This window comes from Salvelinus fontinalis, chromosome 8 (genome assembly GCF_029448725.1).
Source record: "Salvelinus fontinalis isolate EN_2023a chromosome 8, ASM2944872v1, whole genome shotgun sequence".
Taxonomy (NCBI): Eukaryota; Metazoa; Chordata; class Actinopteri; order Salmoniformes; family Salmonidae; genus Salvelinus; species Salvelinus fontinalis.
In genome coordinates this window covers 27373142-27395289 of record NC_074672.1, presented here as the reverse complement: position 1 = coordinate 27395289, position 22148 = coordinate 27373142, and the positions used below count along the sequence as shown (strand labels likewise).

The window sequence follows — 22148 nt, the reverse complement described above, 5'->3', positions numbered from 1 at the left end:
ATTTTATTGGCATTAGCCATTTTCACAGATTCATACAGTAGGTTCATCATTGATCAATCAACATTGCATTCTGTTTCACCCAAATATAATAAAGAAACCAGTATGAAATATGTTTTATATTGGGAGCCTAGCAATTTTCCAGGACAATCATCGTACAATTTGCAATGAACACCATCTGAGAATTATATATATTTTTTGCATTAGATCATAGATAATCAACAAATTTTCAATTCCACTTCATATTTAACTCAAATGAATCTGTAGTGTACATTTGCTTTCTGTAAAATGCAATCAGCAATCACAGATAATTTAATAGGATAAACTATAGAATAGAAAATATACAATTTGGGCAATAACGGAATATGTCTTTTTCATATATTCCGTTATTGCAATAATTGATCTGGTACACACTGATCATAGACTTGTTCAGTATGTCTGTGAATAAGAGGGGAACAGAAGACCTCATGATGTTGGTAATGATCAATCACCGAAGATGATCACATGAACCTCTATAATGCCAATACATGTAAGGGCACTACATATAATCTCCAGCTAATGGAACATGCAGGGGGATTCATGGAGTGCAACCACACAGCCATAATGCCTAGTCAAAGTGGAACGCTCAGGGCTCTGACAATGGAAGCCACAGAGTTGAGAGGAATAAAAAACCAAAGGTTTCAGAGGTCATAGAGAGAGCAGGCGTGTCACCAGTCACCAGTCGTTGACAGGTCTTTGTGTTGCACCAGCAGTAGTATAAATACGTGTCATGTTTCACACTCCATGTCAGGAGGGCAGGCAACCCAGATGGGATTTTAAATGCTACATTTCATGTGTTATCATTTAGTGGGTTAGTTCACCCCTCATTGGTTTACCATCTGCTGCCCTCTCAGCCACTCTGCTTTCACTGTCTGAATAGGATGGGAACATTCATAGTCCACTGTACTCTACTCTACCACCATAATGCCCCTGATCTTACTGGGGACTCACTTCTAGCAATGGACTACATTCACCACATTTTACACAACTTAGTAAAATGAGTTAAATGTCTTTCAATAGAAAGACAAATTTGTCTCACCATTTTTTATATGGATAAAATACTGATATTTTAATCTATTCAAGGTAGTATTATGACAAAATAAAATAACAACAAAGTGAGAACTCTTGTTTCTTTGTTTTGTGAAAAATATGTCACAGGGAATGCCGACAAAAAAAATGACTTTACCTGGTATGCTTCAACAGAATTCAGGCAATAATAAGAAATAGCTGTCAACCACAATCTCATCAATTATGCAGTGTCAATTTTACCCCCAAAACTTTTGTCACTGACCTGATATGGAGAAAAAATATTTATATATATGTATTTAAAAACAACTTGATCTATATATGATGATAAAGTTTTCTTCCTATTTCAGAATACTTTCAATGCAGTTGATTCTTGACCTGCATCAGGGTACAATAATATTGTAATATAGGACTTACCACTGAAGTCAAAACTTGTTTTTGTGAAGAAGTCCATAGAGGCTAATGTTGTTTTCTTTTTGCCTTAGTTATTTCTATGGTTACAAAAAATACTTCAAAACAAAATACTTCAGCTCAAACTCCGTTTGGCTTGCTGTATTCACGACAACCACATCTGTAAAATGTCTTGCAGTTTCAATTGTACAGCTTGAAGCCACACATTTATTTGAATTTGTGAGTTAAATTATTCTTCATTGGGTAAGTTTATTCCTCTTACATCATCCCTTCATTTCTGGAGAAAATGTGTGGCTAAATCGATTACAGCCCTCCCTTTATTGACGGGCTCGCTTTTCACACTTGCCAGAAAGCAGACAGCCGCCGACTGGCCTCAGCTTCCAAATATCCTTATCGTGCTAACTAACACTTTGCTCGACATGTTTGCATTTTACGCTCCGAGATTACAGTTCATTTGAGTAGGGTTGGGGTGTGTTGGGGTGACATATTTTGGGGTTGGGGGCTGGGAATAAGGTGTTTTCGAATTTTACTCAATTTGAAGATCGTGACATTGTAAATTTTGTGTCAAATAAGGTGGTCAAATAGGTTATTGACCACTTCCACTTAAAAGGTGCGATATCGTCGGATAACCTTGTTTGTTAGCCTAGCGGTGAATCTCAAGTTAACTACGTCTGACCACTGCTTTAGAATTTGTCAGAATTTGCCCATTAGTAAAACAGAGAAAACAAAAAGTCATGAAATATTGAAAAAACATGCTCCATCACGATGTCAGTGTTGGATGTGTACTGGGGGGGGGGGGGGGGGGGGGGGGGGGGTCGACTTTCAGATGACATTGACGCTATGTAGATGGGAATTGAGAATTGTGATCCCCCCAACGTTTCTGGTTGTTGACGTTAGACAGTCGAACAAGGCGAAGCCGCTGCTTCTGGTGTTGATTTAGCCACCTCGTCAGCACCGCGCGCCGCTGGACAGCTCCCGGCAGCGGGATACGTGTGCGCTCTCCTCTAGGACACTTGTGGCGCTTGTTCCAAGTCTTTTAATGGAAAAACAATATCTTTATGTTCCAAGTAAAACTGGAAGTTTACAACTTCAGAGGGAATCTACGGATACCTCGTTTCGAGATTTGTGGCAGGCAGCACATCCTCGGTGGCAGAGAGCGCAGCTTCATTGTGAGTAAATTAGATTATTTGACGTGTGTGTGAATTCCCTACCAATGCGTTTCCCGGTGTTACAATTCCGTGAATCGTTCATAGTCAGGGATAAAGCAACAAGCAAGACGGTGATTTAACTCGTAGTTTAACGTGACAGTGTGGAACTGTTGTAACCATAATGACGTTAGGTAACAAAGAAAATACACCTTGTTTTATAGCCAATTAAATGCAGAATAGACGGCTCTCCCGGTTGATTGAATGGTTCATATAACTGTGTACATTTTTTGTCATTTTTTGTGCGTTTGGTTCTCTATTCCTCGAATGTAATTTGTGCAGCCTGGTGCGTAAAGCTTTACGCTTTGGGCATTCCTTTGTCTCCCCAATGCAATTGTGATCCAGTTTGGTTGAGACATTGCTGTCGGTTTTTCTGTCCACTTAAATCAGTACATAGGTAGTGCATAGGTAATTAGTAAGCGTATCTGCATGTGTCAGTTGCACGGCGTAATTGTTGCTCTCTCAGATTGGATGTGCATATGTAATTGTCGAATGTTATGTTGCGATGTTGCGTTTTGCGCGTGAGCTCGGAGGCTTGGATAATAACAATGTCTGAAAGTTTTTTTCTTTGCAAATAATGATGCATTCGGTGATGTGCATTCTCGACACTGGACTGTACTAATTTGCAAATTGTGTTGATTTGATTGTAAGAATATTGTGGGTGGGAGAAGTAGGCTTTATAGCCAATAAACAATCTTCGTACAAACCTATCATATGCGTTGTTATATGGATGGAAAAGTCCTGTGCCATCATTAATGTGCCATTATTGTTTTTTATAGCATTCTTGTGTTTTAGACTCTGCATTGCATATATTTGGTGAGACGTTTATTGGTGTCTAGAGTGGAGTCGATCGAAAAAATCTAACTTTCAAAATGCATTTTATTTTCAGTAATTTACAAAAGCCAATGTGTGTATTGAAGAGTCAAACAACATACAATCCCATTCTGTAGCAAATCTATTGTAAACGAAATCATGTTTTTTAATCAATTTCCCAATTTGAGTGCGCACTCAAAAACCGACCAATCACTGTATTCACCGATTCCAGGTTAACGGCAACAGACTGTCCCTATAGCCTTCACCTGCTTCCAAACATTTGGTTCAGAGGTTTTGGCCAAAAACCGCGAAGCTGCTGTCTGCGTGGACTGGTGCTGAAGCTCCCCTTTCAAAGGCCAGGACCACTGACAAATCGAAAGACATGGCTACGAACGGCACCAAAGCAGATGGACAAGTAACAGAACTTAACGAAGTGGCAACTAATGACAAACCCAAGTCACTGGACGTGAAAGGGGAAAATACGAAAAAGGATCTTCCCGAAAGAGAAACATGGGGAGGGCGATTCGATTTCCTTCTGTCGTGTGTAGGTTATGCAATTGGACTGGGCAACGTATGGAGATTTCCATATCTCTGTGGAAAAAACGGTGGAGGTAAACACGATTTTAAAAAAGTGATATAACCTACATATAACCTAAGCTCATTTCACTCTTAAGTAGGCCTAAGTGCTTAGTCAATTTTGAGCACCCTAATTATTATGAAAAGTGATTACCACAATGTCCCTTGTGTAAGAGCACAGACAGCATTTTTCATATCCTAATTGAATAAGATTCCAATTTGCTTCCACAGTGGGCTGTAAGTAACATTCAATTGCGTATGTCTCGTTTTATTCTGACATTTATATTTGGTTTAATTTACTTGTGTTTATGCAGGAGCCTTCTTGATCCCCTATTTTTTGACACTCATATTCGCTGGGATGCCCCTGTTCCTGCTGGAGACTGCTCTTGGTCAATACACCTCAATTGGTGGGCTTGGAGTCTGGAAACTGGCTCCCGTATTCAAAGGTATACATTCTACTCATGCAATGCTCTTACTCTATGTCTAAAAGCATTTTTTTGTATCAAATCAAATTCCTAGTAGTCAGGTGGCCCCTTGTGCACCTATCTTTATGTTCTTCTGTAAGTCTCTGTGAATATGTTGGAGCATTAGGAGCATGCACAAAAAATGTCATCAATTTCCATCTCATAGGTGTTGGCCTTGCAGCAGCTGTCCTGGCCTTCTGGCTTAACATTTATTACATTGTCATCATTGCCTGGGCCATTTACTATCTCTACAACTCCTTTACCACTGTAAGTACCACACCTTTACCACCTACAACTCCTTTACCACTGTAAGTACCACACCTTTACCACCTACAACTCCTTTACCACTGTAAGTATCACACCTTTACCTCCTACAACTCCTTTACCACTGCAAGTACCACACCTTTATCTCCTAGAACTTATTTACCACTGTAAGTACCACACCTTTACCACCTACAACTCCTTTACCACTGTAAGCACCACACCTTTACCACCTACAACTCCTTTACCACTGTAAGTACCACACCTTTACCTCCTATAACTCCTTTACCACTGTAAGTACCACACCTTTACCACCCACAACTCCTTTACCACTGTAAGTACCACACCTTTACCACCTACAACTCCTTTACCACTGTAAATACCACACCTTTACCACCTACAACTCCTTTACCACTGTAAGTACCACACCTTTACCACCCACAACTCCTTTACCACTGTAAGTACCACACCTTTACCACCTACAACTCCTTTACCACTGTAAGTACCACACCTTTACCTCCTACAACTCCTTTACCACTGTAAGTACCACACCTTTACCTCCTATAACTCCTTTACCACTGTAAGTACCACACCTTTACCACCTACAACTCCTTTACCACTGCAAGTACCACACCTTTACCACCCACAACTCCTTTACCACTGTAAGTACCACACCTTTACCACCTACAACTCCTTTACCACTGTAAGTACCACACCTTTACCACCTACAACTCCTTTACCACTGTAAGTACCACACCTTTACCTCCTACAACTCCTTTACCACTGTAAGTACCACACCTTTACCTCCTACAACTCCTTTACCACTGTAAGTACCACACCTTTACCTCCTACAACTCCTTTACCACTGTAAGTACCACACCTTTACCACCTACAAACCACATGGGGTTGAGACAAACACGTGTTCCAGCTTTGCTCTATGGATTGTAACATGCTTGTTGATGCCATGTGAGATTTCTCATTGTGTCAAGGAGGAAAGCATACATTATCCTTCCGTTTTTCTACGTTATCCTTCTGTTTTTCAGGAACTTCCATGGAGCTCATGTGGCAATCCATGGAACACAGAAAAGTGTTACTCAAACTACAGTATAGTTGATAACACCAATCTTACCAGCGCGGTGATGGAGTTTTGGGAGTAAGACATTAACTGCTTTTCTTTTTGCTTCAGCACAGCATTACAGTACCCTGCATGACTGCTTGAGAAGTAAAAAAGGACATTTCCTTTGCTGCAAAGCATTCTCCCAGTCTGTATAATAGTCTTACTGTTACTCTCTCTGATCTTATAGGCGCAACATGCATCAAATGACCGATGGCTTGGAAAAACCAGGGCAGATCCGAGCACCACTGGCAATAACACTGGCCATCGCTTGGGTCCTAGTGTACTTCTGTATCTGGAAAGGGGTGAGCTGGACTGGCAAGGTAAGATATTGGTTTCTCATGGCAGATTTAGGTGTATGCAAAAGCTCTCTGTCATCCAATGTGTGACAGTGATGCAATATTAATCGTTGTCATATCACCTTCATCAATCATTTATATTGCACTGACTATTGCCCAGATAGACTTTTAGAATGAGAGGAGAGACATCAAACCCTCATGTTCAGTAATCATATTCAGGCTCATGGGGCCTTCTCTAATTCCAATTCTCCTGATACAGAAAATTGGGGAGAAATTTGATGATGAGGAGGAGGAGCAAACAAGCCCTCTAAAATCAGTTTTTTCCCATTTCTCTCTCCCTCAGTTGGAACAACGTTACTCCCTGGTGTTGCTACGATCTGGAAATTTAAGGTGTCATGTGACCATAGAAAATAACATTTGTTGTGGTCACAAAACCACAACATTTCTTGACTGGATTTCTGTTATTTATTTTCTTCGCTTTTTTTCTGTTCTCTATGCGAGAGATTAGCCCTCTAAAAGGGCCGGAGGACAATAAATCCATTGGTATTCCTCTCTAAAGAAAAGGCCTTTGTTTAAGACGAGACTGAATTGCAAATGTGTTAATTCAATGGCGTATAGCTCATCTGCACTTGACAGTGTTAACATGCATTCATTTCCTGCTGATGGTGACTCATTTATTTGCCTTTCCAGGTCGTGTACTTCTCGGCCACGTACCCCTATTTCATGCTTTTCATTCTGTTCTGCCGTGGAGTGACTCTACCTGGAGCTATCGATGGAATTCTCTTCTATATCACCCCTAACTTTGAAAAACTAAAAGAATCTGAGGTACTGAATGAACTTATCATTCTATGTAAGACAAATACCTGTATGGGAGTCATTCATTTTTCAGCCCCTTTGTCAAACGGCTAAATGGTTCTCTCCCCTTGTCAGGTATGGCTGGATGCTGCCACTCAGATATTTTTCTCCTACGGTTTGGGACTGGGCTCACTGATAGCTCTTGGCAGCTATAACCCTTTTAATAATAATGTTTACAGGTAAGATGGAGGTAGGCTTCTATTAAATGGAAAGATAATGTATCAGACAAAACCTGAAAAGGCAACAATTCGACCAGTATACCTTAACAGTAAATGTAACTGTAAAGTGGACCTTACTATCAGCCATGTACAATGAGAAGCCTAAATTAATGTTATTACAATCGATAAAGTATACTGAACAAAAATATAAATGCAATTATTTTACTGAGTTACAGTTCATATAAGGAAATCAGTCAATTTAAATAAATTCATTAGGCCCTAATCTATGGATTTCACATGACTGGGCAGGGGCACAGCGATGGGTGGGCCTGGGAGGGCATAGGCCCACCCACTGGGGAGCCAAGCCCAGTCAATAAAAATGAGTTTTTCCCACAAAAGGGCTTTATTATAGACAGAAATACTTTTCGGTATCATCGGTTGTCTGAGTAGTTGGCCTCAGACGATCCCACAGGTGAAGAAGTCGGATGTGGAGGTCCTGGGCTGGTGTGGTTAAATGTGGCCTTTTATTGTCCCCAGCACAAGGTACACCTGGGTAATGATCATGCTGTTTAATCTTCTTCTTGATATGCCACACCTGTCAGGTGGATGGATTATCTTGACAAAAGAGAAATGCTCACTAACAGGGATGTAAACAAAATTGTGCACAACATTTGAGAGAAATAAGCTTTTTGTGCGTAATGAACATTTCTGGATCTTTTATTTCAACTCTTGAAACATGGGAACAACACTTTACATGTTGTGTTCATATTTTTGTTCGGTATACTATAATTCCGTCTAATATGGGGCCCTTCATATTGCTTTGGATGTGGTAGTATACATCAAATAAAATTAGCCAACAATTTCACAACCTCTTCCCCAAACAGCACATCCATGGTTCTAGGTCACACAAATTGCTCATCAGTTATATAAAGCTTGCGTTTATTTCAATTTACTTGTTGTTTATTAGCGACCCAATATTATTTAGCTACATGCCACACTTTATATGATGCAATTAGGTTTGTAAATAAGGATGATTTTGGAAAACTCTTCTTTGCAAATAGGGGTTTGACATCCATTAGAAATGGACATTGCATTATTTAATATTTAAGTATTACTGTGACATTAAACTTCTTTGGAAAAAAGAACATTGTTCCCCATTGGAATGCTATACAAAAAGCAAATTGCATATATTTTTACAATCTCAGTGCACACCTTATGTGGCCAATTTAAATATGTTACTAAGCAGGGATATGTTTTCCACTCAGCAAGAATAAAAAATCAACTTTCTCTCTCCTGAAAAAGGCCTTTTTAGAAATCCATGATGATGTTACAAAAGAGATGACAGATCACCTTAAGCTCTGACAACAGGACATTTTCATGTTTCCTTTCCCCAGAGACTCTATCATAGTGTGCTGCATCAACTCCTTCACCAGCATGTTTGCGGGCTTTGTCATCTTCTCTATTGTGGGCTTCATGGCGAATGTGACTAACAGACCAATACAAGAAGTCGCAGCTTCAGGTATACTCAATGCTCCCTCAGAGCACAATAGGGGAGTAATGTTGTCTATTCTGACTCCTGCTCACTGCCTCAATCCACACAGAGAAATGCAGCTCGGAGAACAGCGAGCTAATGCGTTGTGTTGTGTGTTTGGTATGCAGGTCCAGGCCTGGCTTTTCTGGCATACCCCGAGGCTGTGACCCAGCTGCCTATTTCTCCTCTCTGGGCTATCCTGTTCTTCTCCATGCTGCTGATGCTGGGGATTGACAGTCAGGTAAGGCTGTTTTCATTGACTGCTCCCAGATCTGTTGGGGCTTTAGCCCAATCCTCTCACTATTGTTGTCATGCCATGTCAGGGGAGTTGGCTAAAGCACCTACAGATCTGGGACCAGGCTACTTAGGTTCTGACCTAAATGTGGAAGCACAGGTATATATGACACTGGTTTTCTCTGGTTTCTCCACATGAGAAGCACACTGGCTAATACATTTTTTTCCTAGTGGACAGATATACTGTAGCTAAGGCCATTGAGTCTGCTAGTAATTATGCTAAATGCTGCTACTCCCGTTTACACAAAACAGATAAATCACAACATTACACACTTGCGCTCTGACTATTTTTGTAATGGAATTGTAAACGTTCGTACATACAGCAAGAGAAATGGCTATATGACATGTTAGAGTTATATTTTCAAGGTCGCTGCCAAAATGGGGTTGCTAGTGCTTAAAAACTAGTGGAAATACACTATATATACAAAAGTATGTGGACACCCCTTCCAATTAGTGGATTAGGCTATTTCAGCCACACCCGTTGCTGACAGGTGTATAAAATCGAGCACATAGCCATGCAATCTCCATAGACAAACATTGGCCACCCCTCAGAGCCTGGCCACCCTTCAGAGCCTGGCCCACCCCTCAGAGCCTGGTTCCTCTCTAGGTTTCTTCCTAGGTTCCCTGCCTTTCTAGGGAGTTTTTCCTAGCCATTGTGCTTCTACATCTGCATTGCTGTTTGGAATTTTAGTCTGGGTTTCTGTATAGCACTTTGTGACATCGGCTGATGTAAATTGGGCTTTATAAATACATGTGGTCCCGTGTGGCTCAGTTGGTAGAGCATGGCGCTTGCAACGCCAGGGTTGTGGGTTCATTTCCCATGGGGGGACCAGGGTTTAATTCCCACGGGGGGACCAGGATGAATATGTATGAACTTTCCAATTTGTAAGTCGCTCTGGATAAGAGCGTCTGCTAAATGACTTAAATGTAAATGTAATTGGCAGTAGAAGGGCCTTACTGAAGAGCTCAGTGACCTTCAACATGGCACTGTCATAAGATGCCACCTTTCCAACAAGTCAGTTCGTCAAATGTCTGCCCTGCTAGAGCTTCCCCGGTCAACTGTAAGTGCTGTTATTGTGAAGTGGAAACATCTAGGAGCAACAACGGCCCAACCGTGAAGCGGTAGGCCACACACGCTCACAGAACAGAAGCGCCGAGTGCTGAAGCTTGTAGTGCATAAAAATAGTCTTTCCTCGGTTGCAACACTCATTACCAAGTTCCAAACTGCCTCTGGAAGCAACGTCAGCACAATAAGTAAGTTTGAACAACTTGGCCATGTACTGTTATAATCTCCACCTGGCACAGCCAGGAGAGGACTGGCCACCCCTCAGAGCCTGGTTCCTCTCTAGGTTTCTTCCTAGGTTCCCTGCCTTTCTAGGGAGTTTTTCCTAGCCATTGTGCTTCTACATCTGCATTGCTGTTTGGGATTTTAGTCTGGGTTTCTGTATAGCACTTTGTGACATCGGCTGATATAAATTGGGCTTTATAAATACACTTGATTGATTGAATAACTGTTTGTCGGGAGCTTTATGAAATGGGTGTCCATGGCCGAGCAGCCGCACACAAGCCTAAGATCACCATGCGCAATGCCAACCGTCGGCTGGAGTGGTGTAAAGCTCGCCGCCATTGAACTCTGGAGCAGTGGAAACGTGTTCTCTGGAGTGATGAATCATGCTTCACCATCTGGCAGTCTGACGGATGAATCTGGGTTTGGCAGATGCCAGGAGAACACTACCTGCCCGAATGCATAGTGCCAACTGTAAAGTTTGGTGGAGGAGGAATAATGGTCTGGGGCTGTTTTTCATGGTTCGGGCTAGGCCCCTCAGTTCCAGTGAAGGGAAATATTAACTCTACAGCATACAATGACATTATAGACGATTGTGTGCTTCCAACGTTGTGGCAAAGGTTTGGGGAAGGCTCTTTCCTGTTTCAGCATGGCAATGCCGTTGTGCACAAAGTGATGTCCATACAGAAATGTTTTTTCGAGATCGGTGTGGAAGAACTTGACTGCCCAGCACAGAGCCCCATCGAACACTTTTGGGATGAATTGGAATGCCGACTGTGAACCATGCCTAATCACCCAACATCAGTGCCTGATCTTAAATTGCTCTTGTGGCTGAATGGAAGCAAATTCATGCAGCAATCTTCCAACATTTAGCGGAAGGCCTTCCCAGAAGATTGGAGGCTGTTATAGCAGCAAAGGGGGAACCAACTCCATATTAATGCCCATGATTTTGGAGTGAGATGTTCAGCAGGTGTACACATACTCTTGGTCATGGGGCTGCAGGTAGCCTAGTGGTTAGAGCGTTGGGCCAGTAACTGAAAGGTTGCTAGATCGAATCCCCGAGCTGACAAGGTAAAAATCTGTCATTCTGTTCCTGAACAATGCAGTTAACCCACTGTTCGTAGGCCATCATTAAAAATAAGAATTTGTTCTTAGCTGACTTGCCAAGTGAAATAAAACAATTTTGTATTTGCAGTGTATTCAGCCCCCTTGACTTTATCCACATTTTGTTACGTTTTGCCTCATAAGGGCAAAGTGAAAACAGGTTTTTAATTATTTTTGCAAATTAATTCAAAATAAAAAACAGAAAAACTTTATTTACATAAATATTCAGACCCTTTGCCATGAGACTTGAAATTGAGCTCAGGTGCATTCTGTTTCCATTGATCATCCTAGACATGTTTCTACAACTTCATTAGAGTCCACCTGTGGTAAATTCAATTGATTGGACATGATTTGGGAAGGCACACACCTGTCTATATAAGATCCCAAAGCATGTCAGAGCAAAAACCAAGCCTTGTGGTGTCATCCGCAAACTTGATGATTGAGTTGGAGGCGTGCATGGCCACGCAGTCGTGGGTGAACAGGGAGTACAGGAGAGGGCTCAGAACGCACCCTTGTGTGGCCCCAGTGTTGAGGATCAGCGGGGTGGAGATGTTGTTACCTACCCTCACCACCTGGGGGCGGCCCGTCAGGAAGTCCAGGACCCAGTTGCACAGGGCGGGGTCGAGACCCAGGGTCTCGAGCTTGATGACGAGTTTGGAGGGTACTATGGTGTTAAATGCTGAGCTGTAGTCGATGAACAGCATTCTCACATAGGTATTCCTCTTGTCCAGATGGGTTAGGGCAGTGTGCAGTGTGGTTGCGATTGCGTCGTCTGTGGACCTATTGGGTCGGTAAGCAAATTGGTGTGGGTCTAGGGTGTCCGGTAGGGTGGAGGTGATATGGTCCTTGACTAGTCTCTCAAAGCACTTCATGATGACGGAAGTGAGTGCTACGGGGCGGTAGTTGTTTAGCTCAGTTACCTTAGCTTTCTTGGGAACAGGAACAATGGTTGCCCTCTTGAAGCAATGGTTGCCCCCTCTATCTCTTCAGCACTCCACCAATCAGGCCTTCCTCAGAAAAAGGCACATGACAGCCCGCTTGGAGTGTGCCAAAAGGCCCCTAAAGGACTCTCAGACATGAGAACCAAGATTCTCCGGTCTGATGAAACCAAGATTGGACTCTTTGGTCTGAATGCCAAGCGTCACATCTGGAGGAAACCAGAATCGCTCATCACCTGGCCAATACCATCCCTACAGTGAAACATGATGGTGGCAGCATAATGCTGTGGGGATGTTTCTCAGCGGCAGGGACTGGGAGACTAGTCAGGTTCGAGGGAAAGATGAACAGAGAAAAGTACAGAGAGATCCTTGATGTAAACCTGCTCCAGAGCACTCAGGACTGCAGACTGGGGGCAAAGGTTCACCTTCTAACAGGACAACGACCCTAAGCACACGGACAAGACAATGCAGGAGTGGCTTCAGGACAAGTCTCTGAATGTCCTTGAGTGGTACAGCCAGAGCCCGGACTTGAACCTGATCGAAGCGATTTCTTTATTTCTAATATTTTCTACATTGTAGAATAATAGTGACGACTATGAAATAACACATGTGGAATCATGTAGTAACAAAAAAAGTGTTACACAAATCAAAATATATTTTATATTTCAGATTCTTCAAATAGCCACCCTTTGCCTTGATGACAGCTTTGCACACTCTTGGCATTCCCTCAATGACTACCTCATGAAGCTGGTTGAGAGAATGCCAAGTGTGTGCAAAACTGTCATCAAGGCAAAGGGTGGCTATTTGAATAATCTCAAATATATACTGTATATATATTTTTTTTAAATAGTCAAAATAAAGAAAAACCCTTGTATGAGTAGGTGTTCTAAAACTTTTGACCAGGAGTGTCGCTGTGCAGCGACGCTCCCCATCGAACCTGATAGAGGTTCAGAGGAGAAGAATGGGAGAAACTCCCCAAATACAGGTGTGCCAAGGTTGTAGCATCATGCCCAAGAAGACTCGAAGCTGTAATCGCTGCCAAAGGTTCTTCAACAAAGTACTGAGTAAAGGGTCTGAATACTTATGTAAATTTTAATTTTCTTTATTGTATAAATGAAAACAAATTAAAAACCTGTTTTTGCTTTGTCATTATGGGGTATTGTGTGTAGATTGATCAGCGGGGGGGGGGAGGGGGGCTATTTAATCAATTTTAGAATAAGGCTGTAATGTAACAAAATGTGGAAAAAGTGTAGGCGTCTAAATATTTTCAGAATGCACTGTATGTATATATAACATGGTGGTCCATGTATATATATACAAAATAACATGTATATATATATATATTCTACCATTTATTTAGTTAGTTCTGGATAATATGTTGGTTATTACAATGTATGCTTTCCATGATCTGAATTAATTCAATATAATCCATCAATATCCGTCGTCTTGGTTACATGGTTATCATACTGTAACGATTGAGAAGGATCTTCAGACCAAAACGCAGGCTCAGGGAAATAAGCCATCTTTATTATAAATTACGATGGCACACGAAACGAAACAAAAACACTTTCCAAACTACAAAATAACAAAACGACGTTGACGAGACCTGAACATAAACTTACATAACTAAACATAAACTTACGTACAGGAAACAGACGACATCGAAACGAAAAAGAAACAAACAAACGCTACAGTCCCATGTGGTACGAACATAACATACGGACACAGGAGACAATCACCCACAAACAAACAGTGAGAATGCCCTACCTAAATATGACTCTTAATTAGAGGCAAACGCAAACCACCTGCCTCTAATCAAGAGCCATACCAGGCAAACCAAAACCAACATAGAAACAGATAACATAGAATGCCCACCCAACCTCACGTCCTGACCAACTAACACACAAAAACTAACATAAATAGGTCAGGAACGTGACAGTACCCCCCCCACAAGGTGCGAACTCCGGACGCACCAGCACAAAGTCTAGGGGAGGGTCTGGGTGGGCATCTAACCACGGTGGTGGTTCAGGCTCGGGGCGCGGTTCCCACCCCACCATAATCCATCCTAACTTCCTCCCTCCAAGAATGTCCACCCTCTTTTGACCCCCACAAAATTCCCTTAACAACATATCTAATAGGGACAACACCGGGACAGAGAGATAAATCAAGAAAGAGGGATAGATAAGAATATAGAGATAGATGAAGATAGAGAGGGAGATTAGGATAGAGGGGCAACTCCGGACTGAAAGGCAGCTCCGGACAGAGAGACAGCTCTGGACTGATGGGCAGTTCTGGGTATCCAGCCTTTTCAGGCTGAAGGACAGCTCATGGCTGACTGACGAATCTCGATGCTCATGGCTGGCTGACGGCTCTCGACGCTCATGGCAGGCTGACGGCTCTCGACGCTCATGGCAGGCTGACGGCTCTCGACGCTCATGGCAGGCTGACGGCTCTCGACGCTCATGGCAGGCTGACGGCTCTCGACGCTCATGGCGCTCTGACGGCTCTGGCTGCTCATGGCGCTCTGACGGCTCTGGCTGCTCATGGCGCTCTGACGGCTCTGGCTGCTCATGGCGCTCTGACGGCTCTGGCTGCTCATGGCGCTCTGACGGCTCTGGCAGATCCTGTCTGGTTGGCGGCTCTGGCAGATCCTGTCTGGTTGGCGGCTCTGGCAGATCCTGTCTGGTTGGCGGCTCTGGCAGATCCTGTCTGGTTGGCGGCTCTGGCAGATCCTGTCTGGTTGGCGGCTCTGGCAGATCCTGTCTGGTTGGCGGCTCTGGCAGATCCTGTCTGGTTGGCGGCTCTGGCAGATCCTGTCTGGTTGGCGGCTCTGGCAGATCCTGTCTGGTTGGCGGCTCTGGCAGATCCTGTCTGGCTGACGGCTCTAGCGGCTCCTGTCTGGCTGATGGCTCTAGCGGCTCCTGTCTGGCTGACGGCTCTGTAGGCTCATGGCAGACGGGCGGCTTTGCAGGCTCATGGCAGACGGGCGGCTTTGCAGGCTCCTGGCAGACGGATGGCTCAGACGGCGCTGGGGAGACGGATGGCTCAGATGGCGCTGGGGAGACGGATGGCTCAGATGGCGCTGGGGAGACGGATGGCTCAGATGGCGCTGGGGAGACGGATGGCTCAGATGGCGCTGGGGAGACGGATGGCTCTGGCCGGATATGGCGCACTGTAGACCTGGTGCGTGGTGCCAGAACTGGAGGCACCGTGCTAATGACAAGCACCTTCCTACTAGTGCGGGGAGCAGGGACAGGGCACACTGTATTCTCAAAGCCTACTCTATCCCTGATGCGTGGTACCAGCACTGTTGACACCGGGCTGAGGACAAGCACATCAGGATTAGTAGGGGGAGAAGATACAGTGGGTTCAGGGCTCTGGAGACGCACAGGTAGCTTAGTGCGTGGGCCCGGAACTGGAGGCACCGGGCTAGATACACGCACTACAGGGAGAGTGCGTGGAGGAGGAACAGGGCTCAGGATACGCACTGGTAGCCTAGTGCGTAGTGTATACACTGTAGGTACTAGGCTGGGGCGGGGAGGTGGTGCCGGAAATACCGGACCATGGAGGCGTACTGGCTCTCTTGAGCATTGAGCCTGCCCGACCTTACCTGGTTGAATGCTCCCGGTTGCCCGACCAGTGCGGGGAGGTGGAATAACCCGCACCGGCCTATGTAGGCGAACCGGAGAAACCATGCGTAAGGCCGGTGCCATGTATGCCGGCCCGAGGAGACGCACTGGAGACCAGACGCGTTGAGCCGGCCTCATGACACCTGGCTCAATACCCAATCTAGCCCTCCCAGTGCGGGGAGGTGGAATAACCCGCACTGGGCTATGCACTCGTACAGGAGACACCGTGCGCTCTACTGCGTAACACGGCGCCTGCCCGTACTCCCGCTCTCCACGGTAAGCCTGGGAAGTGGGCGCAGGTCTCCTACCTGCCCTTGGCCCACTATCTCCTAGCCCCCCCCCAAGAAATTTTTGGGAATTACTTACGGGCTTTTTTGGCTTCCGTGCCAGACGCGTTCCCTCATAGCTCCGGTTCCTCTCTCCGGTAGCCTCCGCTCTCCTCAGTGCCTCCAGCTGTTCCGATGGGAGGCGATCTCTACCAGCTAGGATCTCCTCCCATGTGTAGACACCCTTTCCATCCAAAACATCGTCCCATGTCCATTGCTCCTTTCTCTCCTGTCCCCTACTCCGTTTCGTTTTCCCTTGCCGCTTGGTCTTAGCGTGTTGGTGGGTGATTCTGTAATGAGTGACGCTCTCCTCATCCTCGGATGAGGTGAGGAGAGAGGGATCTGAAGACCAAAACGCAGGCTTTGGGAAATAAGCCATCTTTATTATACAATATGATGGCAACACGAAACGAAACAAAACACTTTCAAACTACAAAACAAGAAAACGACGTTGAACGAAACCTGAACATAAACTTACATAACTAAACATAAACTTACGTACAGGAAACGGACGACATCGAAACGAAACGAAACAAACAAACGCTACAGTCCCATGTGGTACGAACGTACATACAGACATAGGAGACAATCACCCACAAACAAACAGTGAGAATGCCCTACCTAACTATGACTCTTAATTAGAGGCAAACGCAAACCACCTGCCTCTAATCAAGAGCCATACCAGGCAAACCAAAACCAACATAGAAACAGATAACATAGAATGCCCACCCAACCTCACGTCCTGACCAACTAACACACAAAAACTAACATAAATAGGTCAGGAACGTGACACATACCATACATGGACCACCATGTTATAAATAAACAAATGTATATTTGCCCATTCAGTAAAATGAATGTACAACAGTGATACTATCCTTCTAGGGATCCATGTCCCTGTAATTTCCAAGTACCAGTGCACTTTTTTGGTCCTTTTAAGTTAAAAAATTAATAAATAACAATTTAACAAATTATGCAGTTGATAAAAATGTATTTATTGTGAAAAAAATTACAAATAGGAACAAGACTATCAATTATAGATGAAACATGAAGTTTTGCCTTGCATAGGTACTAAGGAAAGTACTGTAAATATCTCCCCTTTTTAACTGAGTGCCCCCCATTTTGTGTGTGTGTGTGTAGTTCTGCACAGTGGAGGGCTTTATAACAGCTCTGGTGGATGAGTTTCCCAGGGCACTGAGGGGCAGGAGAGAGCTCTTCATCGCTGCTGTCTGCCTGGTCTCCTACCTGATCGGCCTGTCCAACATTACACAGGTACAACACACCACAGCACACCACAGAACACACTAGCTCTCTCTCTCTCTCTCTCTCTCTCTCTCTCTCTCTCTCTCTCTCTCTCTCTCTCTCTCTCTCTCTCTCTCTCTCTCTCTCTCTCTCTCTCTCTCTTTCTCTCTCGCTCTCTCTCACTCTCACTCTCACTCGCTCTTTCTCCTCTCTTTCTCACGTCACTGTGTCAATTCCACTAATGCCATTGACCAACCAGTTAAACCTCCAAGCTCAATGATACAGTAGTTGATAGAAAATGTGAATTACATTGGATAACACTATTGCTGTTTAATTTAATTTATTTAAAAAAAGATTTGTTTAGACCATTCTGTTTGTTTGATTACACATGCTGTTGAAATCGGATCCCAACACTAATTTTTTCCGTCTGAGATAAGGACATTGATATAATATAGAGACCACAGACCACTGCATATGGGTTCTTCTCGTAGTGTGACTCATCCATCTGAGGTGTGTCACTAGGGAGGCCTGTACGTGTTCAAGCTCTTCGACTACTACTCTGCCAGTGGGATGTGTCTGCTCTTCCTGGTCTTCTTTGAGTGCATCTCCATATCCTGGTTCTATGGTAGGTAGAGTCTCCAGGCAACATCAAATACACACAGTAGCTACATTATTGCAGTGAATAGTATACATCAGAAACACACTATTTCAACATGACAAAATGACTTGTTACAGTGATATATCCTCAGGCAAGATTTGTGAAAAAGAAATTAAAGCGTTTTTTCTCTGTTCCTTAAACTAGATGGTCTAGGTAAATTTGAAAGTTGAATGATAGAATAACCTCACACCTGTCCAAAGACATTAGTCCAGCTTCAACCCCTGGGACTTCAACTCTGCTCACGTGTCCTACACTACACCACCTCTCCTTCCTCATCACAATTCATGGCAGACTAGCGGTACATTTTGAAGAAATTGAATTTGAATACTTTGATCGTGCATTCCTTTGTCTCACAGGTGTGAACAAGTTCTATGACAACATCCAGGAGATGATTGGCTACAAGCCCTGTATATGGTGGAAGCTGTGCTGGGTCTGTTTCACTCCTCTCATCGTGGCTGTAAGTAGTACACCATACACATCCAATACAACATCATGACATGAAAAATGAAAAGAACCAATAACATCAATAATGATAATAGGGACCACAATGGAAATAACGCCCAACTGTATTGCGCAATCCTGGTCACGTTTAAAAAAGGCTTTGTACTGTGTGTATATATCTATTATTTTTTACTGTCAAATAAAATCAATCAATCAGTCACTGACCTGCCTCAAGCAATTCTGAGACAGAGACAGAAAGTGCCTAAGAAGCGGTGGTGTCAGGATTAATAAGGATCGTACCATGTCTCCCACAGGGGGTGTTCCTGTTCAGTGCAGTCCAAATGGTTCCTCTCACCTTGAACAACTACGTGTTCCCTGCCTGGGGCCAGGGAGTGGGCTGGCTCATGGCTCTGTCCTCCATGGTTCTCATTCCTGGTTACATGGTCTACATGTATCTCGGACTCAAGGGCACCTGGAAAGAGGTAAGTGACATGATTAATGATTATGGATATAGTTCTCCCGTTTCTCTAAGTGCAAGAGAATCAATGCAGTTTGTTGATGATTGATATGTAACCTTAATGGTAAAAAAAAAAATGTTTAAGAACTAGTAAAAATATCATTTCAGTCAAGTTCTCCTCTCTGGACATGTTGGAGTTGCACTCATTGTGTTACTTAATGAACTGTTTTGTTGTGAATTTTTCTCAGCGCCTGCAGATAATGTTTCAGCCGCCTGCAGTGGTCCGACGGCCACAGGAGAATGGGCCTGAGACAGTGGTTGCGGAGACCAACATAGCTAGTCCTTCTGACCCGGCCAACCCAGCTAACCTGGCCAACCCAGTTAGCCCTGCCAACCCAGGAAGCCCTGGCAACCCAGCTAGTTCTGGCAACCCGGCTAGTCCTGCCAACCCAACTGCTACAAGCCCGGTTGCTGTAGCCCCGGCCAGCCCAACACCTCCAGCCATTCCAGTTACTCTGGCTAGCCCTGGGAACCCAACCAGTCCGACCGTCCCAACCGTCCCAACCGTCCCAACCGTCCCTACCGTCCCTGCCGTCCCTATCACTCCAGCCAACCCAACCAGCCCTACCAGCCCACCACCCAATCCAGTCAGCCCAACACCAACTGAGCCAGCCATCCCACCACCCAATATAGCGAGCTCAACCAACTCAACCAACCTTACCAACCTAACCAACGCAGAGGCCAATGTCTAGACAAGGCAGAACCCTCATGGAGAAAGTGCAGTCAACGGCGAACATTACCAAGGACTTCCAAGATTTTAATTGATTCACCTACCTCCATGGGCAATATCTGATCAAACCGGATTTAAAAATCATGTTAAATTTTTCTGCATTTGTAAAGCCAACCCGCTAATGTTTTTTTTATTGGTATGCATTACAAATACAAAAATCAAAGACTGTTAGTGTTCACAAAATCTACTGTAATCTGGGTAAAAAAAATATGTAAGCATACTGTGTAATACTGTGAGAGAAAAAAAACGATTGAAAATATAGAATAGCAATTTGTTGAATATCTTCATGAACCAAGTAAATACAGTGTGACTATAGTAGAGATGAAGTTCTGGTGAACAAAATGGTCACCATGGGAGAGTGCAAGGGATGGGGTCAAATTATTGTGGTTGTTTACTAAGCCTTACTTGCACTCTGTGGGGCTGATTACAGGCCACATGGCAATGAGGGAACTCTGATGAAGAAGCACAATGCCAATAAGAAGTTTAAAGTCTATGAAGCCTGGATTTATCCAGTATTAATGTTGCAAAATATTTTCTGTGTGAGAGAGACTGTTATTTTATCACCATTTTTTAGTATTTTTTTTTTTTTACTTTTATGTGATTGAAAAAAAAATAGAATTATTTTTAGGATGTTTTCTACTATCAGTGTTGTGACCGAGGACCAAAATTGTAGGCAGACGACAGCAAGAACTATCTATGCCATGCAGTGTTCAGTTTGCGAAGCACATGGTATCAAAAACGTACATAAAATGCAAAAGCACAGGGTATAGAAAAGTGATTTACAAACATTGACTATCCCTTAATGCTGACAGTCAATCCTGTTTACTTTTTGCATGCTTTCCTCAGTAACATCAGATAAAATTCCAAAATGTCTCCTGACAGATCCAAAACGAGAACAGAGAAGGCTTTAAGCCAGTTATCAACCAATTTATGCCAAGCCATAGTCTGTTGCATGACTGGGCAGATCTCCAGAATATCACTTTGTATGCTAGAAAACAATATTGGACTAACTCTATGTTTAAAGATAGTCCTTTTGTTTCACTCTTATGTGTAATGATCAATTATAGTTTGATCAGTATGTATTCAGCAATACATATGTAGATGTATAGGTGCAGGCCAGTAGAAGAGTGGTCTGTTTCTAATTGTATTTTCGTTGTCTTTGCTTTACTAGTGAAAAGCACAAAGCTTTAACTTTTGCCATGGCATGTTAAGACAATGCTAGTTTGCTTCTATGGCAGCTATAGTGAAAAGCATTTGGTCCAACAAAACAGGTTTACTTGAAAAGCAAAACAACTAAGTGAAAATGTGAAATGGCTACAGTTCATGTCCTGTCACTTTTGTATAAAGTTACTCTACCACAGTTTTCTCTGGAACCTTGTTGTAAAACTGTACTGTGTAAAACATGTAACTGTGAATGTTTGTAATACATTGGAAGTTATTGTCTAAATGTTGAAAAAATTCGAAAGGAGTTGCTGTTTTCTGCAATAATATTTTCACAGAAACTAAAGCACATATCTTACAGAAATATACAAAATGGTGATGCCAATGAAGACATAGATGATTATATTAAAAATAGAAACTATGTTTAGTAAAAAATGATCTTGTTTTGTATATTTTTAACTGTCTCACTGCCTAATGTTCAACAAAATATAAACATGATATGTATTTAAATGGTGTCATATGATAAAGCACGATTGTCATGTTATAAAAAAAGAAAAAAGCTGAAAAAATAAAGAATTATAGAAAATATGAATAACTGTTCTGCATTTGTTTATTACTGTGCTCAAGAACAATGTAGTGTTTGCTGCACAGTAGCTTTTGATGTTGTGAAATTAGGTCACCATAATAGACCTCTCAAATCCCAAACAGAAAACATTAGGAACACCTGCTCTTTCCATGACATAGACTGACCAGGTGAATCCAGGTGAAAGCTATGATCCCTTATTGATGTCACTTGTTAAATCCACTTAAATCAGTGTAGATGAAGGGGAGGAGACAGGATAGAGAAGGATTTTTAAGCCTTGAGACAATTGAGACATGGATTGTGTATGTGTGCCATTCAGAGGGTGAATGGGAAAAACAAAAGATTTAAGTGCCTTTGAATGGGTTATGGTAGTAGGGTGTCAGGCACACCGGTTTGAGTGTGTCAAGAACTGCAACACTGCTGGGTTTTTCACGCTCAACAGTTTCCCGTGTGTATCAAGAAAGGTCCACCACCCAAAGGACATCTAGCCA

General features: G+C 43.2%; 2 protein-coding genes across 5 annotated transcripts in view; one reads left to right on the top strand and one right to left on the bottom strand.

Annotated features, from left to right (window-relative positions):
- Positions 1–1531, bottom strand: part of LOC129861002 (troponin C, slow skeletal and cardiac muscles-like) — a 37434-nt gene extending 35903 nt beyond the window's left edge. Inside the window, exon 1 of the mRNA XM_055932007.1 lies at positions 1480–1531. Within this exon, the coding sequence (XP_055787982.1) occupies positions 1480–1516 (37 nt within the window). The 5' untranslated portion in view covers positions 1517–1531. The remainder of the gene's footprint in view (positions 1–1479) is intronic.
- Positions 1532–2335: 804 nt separating this feature from the next.
- On the top strand, positions 2336–21669 carry LOC129861000 (sodium- and chloride-dependent GABA transporter 1-like). 4 transcript variants are annotated; one of them, XM_055932002.1, is made up of 15 exons: positions 2337–2642; positions 3724–4102; positions 4382–4513; positions 4698–4798; positions 5836–5945; positions 6097–6229; positions 6896–7030; positions 7136–7239; positions 8613–8737; positions 8878–8990; positions 17466–17597; positions 18090–18192; positions 18582–18682; positions 18981–19148; positions 19372–21669. In XM_055932002.1, exons 2-15 carry the CDS (start codon positions 3874–3876, stop codon positions 19873–19875), a joined length of 2190 nt encoding a protein of 729 aa, XP_055787977.1. In that variant the 5' UTR covers positions 2337–2642; positions 3724–3873; the 3' UTR covers positions 19876–21669. The 4 variants fall into 4 exon arrangements, with proteins under 4 accessions (XP_055787979.1, XP_055787977.1, XP_055787978.1 ...); XM_055932003.1 differs by lacking the exon at positions 2337–2642 and adding an exon at positions 2795–2812; XM_055932004.1 differs by lacking the exon at positions 3724–4102 and having other exon boundaries at positions 2336–2642.
- The last annotated feature ends 479 nt before the right edge of the window (positions 21670–22148 follow it).